The 10,421-nt window shown below is 37.0% G+C and overlaps 2 protein-coding genes across 3 annotated transcripts; one reads left to right on the top strand and one right to left on the bottom strand.

Moving 5' to 3' along the window:
- The first annotated feature begins 455 nt into the window (after window positions 1-455).
- On the top strand, window positions 456-7,778 carry LOC120073738 (ATPase family AAA domain-containing protein 1-B). Of its 2 annotated transcripts, none has more exons than XM_039026556.1 (14): window positions 456-784; window positions 1,155-1,294; window positions 1,491-1,652; window positions 1,966-2,096; window positions 2,365-2,509; window positions 2,652-2,923; window positions 3,841-3,965; window positions 4,823-4,866; window positions 5,274-5,405; window positions 5,650-5,727; window positions 5,951-6,033; window positions 6,168-6,290; window positions 6,486-6,546; window positions 6,638-7,778. In XM_039026556.1, the coding sequence occupies exons 1-14, from the start codon at window positions 682-684 to the stop codon at window positions 6,797-6,799; spliced, it is 1,761 nt and encodes a 586-aa protein (XP_038882484.1). In that variant the 5' UTR covers window positions 456-681; the 3' UTR covers window positions 6,800-7,778. The 2 variants fall into 2 exon arrangements, with proteins under 2 accessions (XP_038882484.1, XP_038882485.1); XM_039026557.1 differs by having other exon boundaries at window positions 1,481-1,652.
- LOC120073739 lies at window positions 6,860-7,631 on the bottom strand. Its single transcript, XM_039026558.1, has 2 exons — window positions 7,139-7,631; window positions 6,860-7,059 (listed from the first exon to the last, which is right to left on the bottom strand). Exons 1-2 carry the CDS (start codon window positions 7,591-7,593, stop codon window positions 7,008-7,010), a joined length of 507 nt encoding a protein of 168 aa, XP_038882486.1. The 5' UTR covers window positions 7,594-7,631; the 3' UTR covers window positions 6,860-7,007.
- Window positions 7,779-10,421: the final 2,643 nt, after the last annotated feature.

The following is a 10,421-nucleotide window of genomic DNA, read 5'->3' as shown; positions in this document are numbered from 1 at the left end:
TATGACAGGGTTAGTTGCTTTTTCTTGTGAAGCAAATGGTACATTTCGTTGGTGTCAAATTCTCGTGGTGCGATTCGAATCTTTAATACTATTGATCGAGTGGGGGAACGGTTTTCCGTTATGACGTCTTCAACTTCTTTTTTGTTTTTATTTGACAATAGATAGGTGGAGAAATCGAACTTTTGATCTTAAAATTGATGCAACAACAAGGCTCATTTCGGCAACTTCTTTAGCTGGTTGAATTCAATATCAGTTTTCGAAAACAGATCCACTTGAAATGGTCTAATTCAGAAGAAACAAAAGCAGCCAAACTTTTTCATTTATGGATTCTGAGTTGGGCCCATTTATTGGGCTCAACATTTCGAGCCCAAGCAGCAGCTCCTGGCCCAGCCTCGTTTGGGAGAAGCGAAGTGGTGAAGGTGAACCATTAGCCATATATTAGAGAGAGAGAGAGAGAGAGAGAATAAAGAATAAAGAAAAAGAAAAAATACGAACCCGTTCCAGGTTCTCACCAATCACTACCCCGTGTCTCCGACTTGTCGTCCCGTCTGCAGAAGGCAGTGTCCAATCTCTTGTTCGTCGCTCGTCGCTGTGTTAGATCAACGTTTTGCGGATCAGCATATAGCCTAGCTCTGAGCAGGGACATAGAGTTTCTGTACAATCTATAGCTGCGAAGATTCCATGTCGGTTCTGGAGCGGATTGCGAGGACCGCCCGAGCGTGGCGAATACTTACGTCATTCAAACTCAAGGATTCTTCGAGTGCATCCCGGAGTTTATATCTGAGTAAGTTTCTCTTCTAATTGCTGGTACTCATCGTTTCTAAATTACTTTTATTCACGCGGCGTTTCTTTCTGAATTTTAGTCTAACTGATATTTTGTGTTATGTCGAGCGTATTTATATATTTCGGAGTAGCTTATTCTCTGTTTGATATGATATGTAATCTTTGTACCAAATTATAGTTTCTATAACGAACTGAGCTGTGCTGTTCTCTTTTTGATGTCTATGGTTATTTGTTGTTAAGTGGGCGGAAGCCGCGGTTCTTTTGAATTGTAACAATGTTCTTCAGCCACTGATATTTTATAGTAGAAACGAAACTTCATTTAAAACGAATTGGTTTAGCAAGTGAAGAAGGCTTATCGTATGTATATGCAGGACATTTTCGGCATCAGCCAGAGCATCTAAAACCAGGTTCGCTGTCTAATGGACGCGAACCTTGCTTTCTCTATCCAGCTATCATTGCCGGTATGTTTGGAGTTGGGGCAATGGAAATAGCGTATGCAGAAGCTGAAGAGGTTCGTCATTGATGATTAATTTCTTGGAGAGTGGTAGACCGTCTCTTATATTTTTCCCAAGATATCTGGTGGTTTACAATTGAAATTCAGTTCCTGGTCATATTTGATCCTGATTATTTATCGGTCATTTCTTTATCTGGTCAATTCTTTTCTCAATTGTTTGAATTGATTTAGTGATTACTTTAGCTATCCGCAGTCTTCTGTCACTCCACCACCACCAAAGGATCTCTCTACCCATGCTGATATGGAGGAGATTGCTAAGAAAGAGAGACAGCGAATAATTGAACAGTTAACCAGGAACAAAGGAACAAAGTATGGTGCTTGTCCACGATTTATGGTTGGAGTTAAGGGGCCAAAGGTACTGTCTATTTGTTCTCTTTTTGACTCACCGGCTCTGTAGTTGCTCTATAATCAAACATTTTAGGTCCATGCCGAGTATTTTAGCCAATAATTATCTACGGAAACAGTAAATGTACCATCTGAAAATGAAGATCGGTTGAACAACCAGTGCTTGAATGTGCTATTTTTCTTTATTTGTTATAGGTTTGAGTTTGTTACTTGCTTAAAAATGTATGGTTATCATATGTTCAGATGAATTGTAAATTTTATATTTAGCACTGTAAGATATATTCAATTGGGATTATGTTTTAATTCTCTAGAATGAGATGCAGGTCAGTATCAAGTTCCAAGTTCCTTCCAGTTGTGAAGTCTCACATCTGCTTGCAAATCTTGTATCAAATCTTGGACTAAAAGTTGAAGAAAGTGCCGGTGGTTCAGATATGTTATTGCGTGCATGGGACAGGTACATGCACCTGTATATTTGAATTTCCATGAATCATTTGGTTGCAGTTGACAACAATGTTAAGCAATTTGCAGTTTTGAGGACGAAGGATTTTTTCCTTTTTTTTTTTTTTTTTTTCTATTTCTTCTTTTCTAAATTATAGTTATAAACATTGCTTGCTGCCTTCATTTGTTTTTCTTTTGCTCATTATTCGTACATTGTCCATTATGAAGTTAATTGTCCATTATGAAGTTGTTAATTGTACTGTGTTATATATTAATTATTGCAGTCCAGTTGCTTGGCAACTAACTCTTACTCGACCAAAAACTCAGAGAGAATCTGGAGAAAACAAGGGAAACTCCTTAGAAATGGATGCTGAGGATGGAGATCTAAGCGTCCTGATATTTCATTCACTCGTTACCTCAGATAAAACTGTCAGTGCTAATTTTAAGTAAAACATCAGTTACAGATTATGGATTCATTTTTATCTTTATGTTTATTAATTAACTTATTCTAGGAGCAAAAATTTAAATAGAAACTTTTCATAATGGCGATTGCAATTGCAAATTGCTACAGGAAATTGAATTCATAAAGCAGGGGAGCTTGAGCACCAAAGAGCTTGATTCTTTGGTTTCTGTTTTACAATTAGCCGGTGGAAGGTTGGGAGAAAGTAGGTCCTTTGAAAGAAAATCGAGGGAAGGGTCCACACAAATGCCATCTTCTGAAAATTCAATATCTAGTCTTGAAGCAATGGGTGTGAAAGTTTATGGACTTGACGAACCTGGTGAATATTCCTCTAAAAGTGAGATATCCTGGGATAATATTGCTGGTTATGATCAACAAAAACGGTAGGCCCTGCTGTCTAATGCATACTTTTGTGGTTCTCATTCAATATAGGATATATATACGGATAGGCATTGACAATGAACCAGTACCCTGTAATGCAATAAATTTTGGCTTAAAATTGGAACTTATATTAAGGTAAAGAAGAAAGGCAGTCATTCTTTCCTGGACGCAAAATGGATTATATGGTTGCTCTTACTTCTCTTAAAATTCTGTGAATGTTTTGAAATTAGTCTGCAGTGTGTGTGTGTGTATTTTTCCCTCTCTCACTCTCTATAGGGACAAAGAGACTAATGATTAAAAGATTCAAACTCCACCAGGAGTGAATAAGAAAAGCAATAAATAGAAACGATTACATAGGAAGAATAAAGGCATCCCAATATAAACAAATGTCATATGAAGAAAAATCAGCCAAGAGAACACCACGGTGAAGCCTTGAAGCGTGCAAGTTCAAACCGATCATACTAAGACAGATGCTTGTCTTAAAAAATTCTCTTATTCCTTTCCATCCACGATGCTAATAAAAGAGTCATGATCATATTTAGGCATAGTAACTTCGGTTTTGAAGCCAAAAAATGACCAACAATGACCTGAAGAACATTATCCTTTTAACACATTTGAGAAAATCCGCTTTGTGTTTGAAGAGAGAAAGAAGCCTGAACAAACACTTCAACGAATAGGAGCAACCAAATAAGATAATGGACAAGATAGCCTCCATCCTCTGGGCTAAGAGGATAGTTTGCGATGGCTTATCCGTTTCATTTTATTATTTTCTGATCTCTATGAAATCATGAAGGTTTCATTGAAGATTATATAATCTATGGTCTCTGCTTCATGTTTATTGTTTGTAGACATAGGCCATCTATGTTTGTTTCCGAGAATAATGTTTTTCTCATTTCATTTGCTCATAATCTTATTGTAGTGAAATAGAAGACACAATACTGATGACTCTACATAATCCAGAATTATTTGATGATATTGCTCATGGGACTCGGCGCAAGTTTGAATCAAATAGACCTCGGGCTGTTCTCTTTGAAGGGCCTCCAGGTTGGTTACCGAATTGAGAATGTCTGTGAATATGATAATATTTCAGGAAATAGACCACCTTTACTAGGTTGTGCATATTCCTTATCTTAGCCTGTCTTTCGTGTGCTCAAACTCTTATTTTCTCGTCATATGGTTGCCAACTGCCCATAGTTACAAATATGAGAGAATGAAAATCAACTAAATAATTTTATGAAACTTGCAAATATTTCTTTTTTGGTTTCTTCTGTCAGGGTTAAGAAACTACCATTCGTTTGGTATAAGATTAACCATGCAATATGTTAATATGTTATAGATGTTACATTTGGTTTAAAAACCAATGTTAAGGAAAACATGCAATTTATAGAATTTCAATTCTTCCGCTGATTCTGTTCCTTTAAATCAGAGGCAAGAAAGCATTTCAATTATCATTAGCGAAATATATGTTCAGAGAGGATACGAGATCTTCCAAATCTTACGAGGGAGAACATCACAAGTGCATTAGTATTTTCATTTTGTTCCACCGATATTATCTCGATTCCCTTCTCTCTGTCCCCACTATCTTTTTCGGACTAAACGCACTATGGATTAATTTACTTATTTTTCCTGATGCCCAAGTAAAAATAGGATTTGCTGCTCTTAAAATAGGGTGACGAGTGCTACATTAGTAGAATGCAATTATCCTCTTCCGAATATTTTTTCTTTTTTTTAAAAAAAAACAAACAAAACAAAACAAAAAATCACCACATTTTAAACCTTGCTTGCCATTGGCATTGAGATTCGGCAGAGTTGTGAGATCCGTATAGTTGTTTTTTGCCTTTCTATCTTAGAAAATTTGGATAAGTTATGAGCGCAGCTTACATGTATTATCTTTGGTTCAGGTACAGGAAAAACATCTTCTGCTCGTGTAATTGCAAATCAAGCTGTAAGTCATTATATGCTTTTTGGTACTCATGATTGATCACAAAGGAGATCGGACAAAAAAAAAATGGTTGATAGAGAAAATTTGTTATTTTTGCTAGTCGCTTTGAGGATGAAATCATTTACCCTATCCTACTGACTCTCTATATACTTTCAATGAAAAGTACAGTGTAGTTTAAAATATTGTTGTCATGTTGCACTTTGTGTCTCAGTGGGTGTACTCAAATATGTTTTGCATTTCATCTAATCTTTTTCATTCCTAGGAAATGATGTCTGCTTGCTTTGCAAAATAGAGTTTTCTAATCTAATCACGCAAAATGGTCTTGGACCTCATAAGCTGCTGATAGCGTGAATTTAGTATGTGATACGTAGAAGGAACCTAAAAAATTGTACCCTCACGTTTTGTGTCAGGGCGTCCCGTTGGTGTATGTACCACTTGAGGTTATTATGTCAAAGTACTATGGTGAAAGTGAACGTCTCTTGGGAAAAGTGTTTTCACTTGCTAATGAACTCAGTACGGGTGCTATCATTTTCCTGGACGAGGTAAAGGGCTTGGTGGTCATCGCCTGATCATCAACTGTTTTTTTTTAAATCATATTATTATTATTATTTTTTACCACATGTGGAGTGGGAAAATCAGACCTCTAACTTCAAGGCTGATTATATAAGTATTATGCAAGTTGAGTTATGTTTGATTATTTTTATATTTATTTACAATTCACATATGCCTTCCTTCAGATTTTATGATTTATGATCCCCACTCCCCCCCGGTTCTTTCCCATTTCAGGTTGATTCTTTTGCAATTTCTCGAGACAGTGAAATACATGAAGCTACTCGAAGGGTATTATCAGTATTATTGCGTCAGGTAAAGATGAATTTTACATGAATCCATAACTCCACAAGTCATGTGCCCTCAACGCATCTATGAATTAACTGAACATAAATGTTTTGACTCAAACATTTTGCATGCACACCAAGAGCCTAATTTGGATGTCAGTCAATTGGAATGTCATTTGTCATTCACGTAATAAACGTATCGACGTGTCTTGTTTTTTTAGCAACATAGTTTAATTTACAATTTTGTGCAGATTGATGGATTCGAGCAGGACAGGAAAGTGGTTGTAATTGCTGCCACGAATAGAAAGCAAGACCTTGATCCTGCTTTAATTAGGTATGCACATCTGTACAGTTTTTTTATTTATCGGCATTGATTCCGCCTGTACATTAAAAGAAACACACACACACAACCGAAGGCGTGGTTGCTGAGTTTCTGAACTGATTTCCTTTTCCTGAATTTTCGTTTAGTCGGTTTGACTTGATGATCACGTTTGGGTTACCTGATGAGCGGAACCGTGAAGAAATAGCAGCTCAGTATGCAAAGCAACTAACGAAACCTGAATTGAACGAGTTTGCAAGAAACACAGAAGGGTAAGTTAATCGTAGGCCCGAAACTATGGTTTCTTTCGGTAGTCTAGGTAATGTTTGTATTTGTCTGCTAGCCTGCCAATGGACAACATACAATACAAGCCTCCTTCAGTAGAATATAGTTTTGTCGACTTCTTTGTTTCTAGGGCTGTAGTCATAACAATCTCTAAGTCTACTTCACTTTGCATGTATTTTCAGAATGTCTGGAAGGGACATCAGGGACATCTGTCAGCAAGCCGAGCGGTCATGGGCATCAAAGGCATACTACCCATCCTTTATTTCATCGATCCTTTAAGCGTAGAGTTCCTTTGTGGTATTTATAACCTCTCTTTCTGGGTTTCTTTTTACAGATAATTCGAGGGAAAGTATCGAAAACTGGAGAACATGGAATTCTTCCACCACTTGAAGAATATATCGAGTGTGCCATGAGCAGGCGCAAAGCTTTGCAAACTATTGATAACCATGAAATCAAGGACCCCAATTTCCGCACGAAGAAAACTCAATTAGCTTGATTAACTTAATCGACTCAGCTAAGCTAGTTAGCTCGAAATTATTTTTCTTTTTTGCTAGGCTTTTATATGCCAATGAAGCAGTCATACTCATAGGATATAGATAGAAATGGAAAAATATTTCAACAATCCGATCTTTGTTGATCGATACAGTTACAGTTATGCCCTTCATAATACTCCTACGATTCCCATTAACCGTAGCATAGCAGCTTCAAAAGGTGATCATGTTGAGTTGAATTAGACTTAGCAGCAGAGCTCCGTTCCTGTATCAATCAACAAAATCATACAACAGTTTCTAACTACTTGCTGATTAGTTAACGAGGGCTGGAGTTTCTATTCTACCTTTCTAAGGAGGCCGAAGAGGACGGGTCTTCTTCCTGAACTCGCTTCCTTTTCCGGTTGTTGGGGCTCTGCCTGGCCGATAGAAACGAGGCGATCTGGAGCTGACACTGAAGCAGCATGCGAGTCATCTCCGCCTCCGATTCCAGCCTCCTCTTTTCCTCCTCAAGGCGGATGATCTCCCTCGCCTTGAAAATCTCCATTTCCGCCGTCAGCAGCGACCTTGTTAAGATTTGCAGGCTCTCTGCCAGGCCGGCCAACCGTGTTTCCTGGCCGGAGCTTCCCGAACCTTCACTTGTAGAAATATGGGAATCTTCATCCTCAGGATGTGGAGGAGCATCGGAATTCCCAATCGGAAGCTCGCCGGTTGATAACCCTGCTCCATCACTTCCATATTTTTGACGTTTCTGGTCGTCGCTGCACTTGATCGGTTTGGTTCCACCTGTCTGCTCTTCCATTTTCAGCTTTTTTCAGAACCACCAGCTTTCGGCTAGAAAGGATAATTTTGAAAAGCTAAAAGTGAGGTGCCAACAACCAGTTGTACTTTGATAAGATTCCTATATTTTTCCACTAGGTCGAGTGATCAAACGGAGAGCCTACTATTTGCGCACCTAATTTATAGTTATGAACAGTCTCTTTCCAACTTTTTTTCAGAATTTCTTCTTTTTCCCCCACTGGTGCAAGTTCAATTACAGACCTTCAATGACTTGCCTTTCTCGGCTGATCAGACAAACTAGATTTTTACTGATTCCAAAAGTTAAGCATGTGGTCAATCATATTTGGGTTTCCGACATCAATACAGTATTTGGGTAAATTTTGGTTTAGGGTTGTTAAATTTCAATGAAGTAACCCTGCCAATGACATTGGAATATTTTGGTTTTAGCAGTGAATGGGCCTTGAGATGGTTTCAGCTGTGCTTTTAAGTTTATAGGCCTAGCAAGAAAGATTGAGATTTGTCCTATAAGAATAAGATTGCATCGTCTGACCAACTTCGTGAGTTCTTGTTCACAAAATTGACTATGGAGTTAGCTTGGACACTTACAAGTTTCTAGCAAAGTTTAAGAATTGAATTTCACAATCCATCACATCTACAAGGTGGGGATTATCTTGCAGGAACTAAAGAAACAAGAAACGCTGGTGGGGATGAGGCTTGAGTAGAGTCCATTATTTCAAATCTTCCCGTAGAGAAAGACTACTCTAGATTTGTGGATGAAACATTACCATCATCCTCGGCTCAGCGTAGGTTGACTGATGCGACAACCCATGATACGACATTTTATTTAGCACCGCATGATCAGTGCCCATTACTGCCTTTTCATTAATGTGTCTGTCTGGCCCAGAGGGTGCCATGAAAAATATGAACTGCAATTTGTGGGATTTTCTTGTACGTTCAATCTTACTTTCAATTTCACCTTTTTTAAGCAAATTAACCTGCTCTTTAACACACCATTTCTAGAAAAACCGACTCAAAATTTCAGTCAGAGTTGGATTTGGTTTTTTTGGTTCTTTCTTTCCCATTGACACAATGGGGAAGAAGAACAATCCTTCTTGCTTGAAGAAAGAATAGATTATGAGTTGACATACTGATGCTGTTTCAGAGGCTTCTTCATGTTCATATTCTGATGAATTGCAAAAACTGGGTCGAAGGAATACCGAATAACCACACGCAAATTTAATCGTAGTGGCACTAATTAGACAAGAGTCACTTCATTGTCGGCCAACAGAACAATTTGTGGTACCATCTTTAAAAATCTCTTTTTTTTCCTCCTTTATTTCTTTGTTTGGAGGGCTTGGTCGAACAAGGGCCCTTTAATATGCCTGAAACAATGTGCTTGCCACTCAATTTGAGCAATATACCTTCCAAAATATCAAAAGATACGAACGACTTACAGTCACAATTTCCCTTGATTTTCTGATTTATTTTCTTCCAGCTTTTTGATAATTCACCTTAAGAAAGAAACACTAACACCATATGGAAAAACAGAGGTGAGATATCAAGAACAGAGGGCAGTCTAATCATGGAGAAAAACCAAACATCCACCACTGCCAAAACAACACTGAAACTCACAAAAACACAAGTCTCTGAGGCTATATTTTGGTGGAAATGAGAAGTCTCAATTATTCCAAAAAAGAAAAGAAAAAAAAAACAATGGAATCACATCCAGGTTGTGTTATCCCATCGCACTTTTATTTTTTGTTTGTTGTATTTTTTACCATTTTTTAGGCAAGCATGCATCCAGTTCTCAAGTGACATTCATTAATAAGAGGAAGATGGTTTGTCATTTGTGTTAATGGAAGATGATGATGATGAAATGTGGGGCTTTTCCTTTTCTGTGGTGCACAGAGACAAGCGCAAAAGAAGGAGACTATGACCCACCATTTTTTTTTTTTTTTTCCATTTCGTTTGTTTTTTTCTTCTGAAAATTGTCGCCCTTTAAAATGCCTAAAGTATAGATTCAATTATTAAATCATGATCTTCAACTAGATATGGTATTGTTTTCAAAATGGTCACCAATAAATGCCTATCGCTGGGGGGAAAGGGGAAAGAATGACAGAAACAGTTGGAGTTGGAGGGTGATTTTCAAAGAATGACTTTTTACTTCACAATCAATGTCAAAAATATTTTTTTAATACAAAAAAGAATTTTTCTTTTTTTCTTTTTCTTTTTCTTTTTTTTTTTTCCAAAAAAAACTTGGTTTGTAAGACTTCTATGTTTTGGGTAATACAAAGCAAGGTACATTGAGTTTTACTCAACATTCAATAAGCATCGAGAAAATGAGCACATGAAGATTGAGCTAAACTATGTTTATGTTGGTCATCAATATGTACCTTAATCTTTGATGCATTTCGTGATATTTAACTTCACTTTAACCCGTATTACAATTTACTTTCAATACACTTTTGTGTTAAAAAAAATCATTCAAAATATATTTGTATGCACGTCCTAAATTATTAAACAAATATTAGATGCAAAATGTGTGTGGTTTAGCATAAAATTGTATGAAAGTCGATATTTATTAAAATTTACAAATTTTGAGAGAACCTTATAAGTTGAGCAGAACTCAAATTGGCTTTTTCGGTCTTTTGTTTTTAACAATTTTTTTTAATACAATATTAGATTGGGGATTCAAACCACATATTTCGTGGATGTCAATTGAGTTATACTCTCTTGACTCATTTTTAACACGTTAACATCAAATAACATTACACAAAAAGCAAATATATATATATATATATATATATATACACATGTCCGTCCTCCCCATCAACATGAAGCTTATAATAC

The sequence above is a fragment of the Benincasa hispida genome, chromosome 3, assembly GCF_009727055.1.
Source record: "Benincasa hispida cultivar B227 chromosome 3, ASM972705v1, whole genome shotgun sequence".
Taxonomy (NCBI): Eukaryota; Viridiplantae; Streptophyta; class Magnoliopsida; order Cucurbitales; family Cucurbitaceae; genus Benincasa; species Benincasa hispida.
The sequence above is the reverse complement of the archived record's forward strand: the minus strand, read 5'-3'. Positions and strand labels throughout refer to the sequence as shown.

What these genes read in the sequence shown, in the direction of transcription:
- LOC120073738 (XM_039026556.1), top strand. Translation starts at nt 682, where the DNA reads ATGTCGGTTCTGGAGCGGATTGCGAGGACCGCCCGAGCGTGGCGAATA. An exon ending in TCTCTTTGAAGGGCCTCCAG is followed by an intron (nt 3,966 to 4,822) that starts GTTGGTTACCGA and finishes TCTTTGGTTCAG; the next exon opens with GTACAGGAAAAACATCTTCT. An exon ending in TTTGCAAGAAACACAGAAGG is followed by an intron (nt 6,291 to 6,485) that starts GTAAGTTAATCG and finishes ATGTATTTTCAG; the next exon opens with AATGTCTGGAAGGGACATCA.
- LOC120073739 (XM_039026558.1), bottom strand. Translation starts at nt 7,593, where the DNA reads ATGGAAGAGCAGACAGGTGGAACCAAACCGATCAAGTGCAGCGACGAC. An exon ending in TCTTCGGCCTCCTTAGAAAG is followed by an intron (nt 7,060 to 7,138) that starts GTAGAATAGAAA and finishes TGATTGATACAG; the next exon opens with GAACGGAGCTCTGCTGCTAA.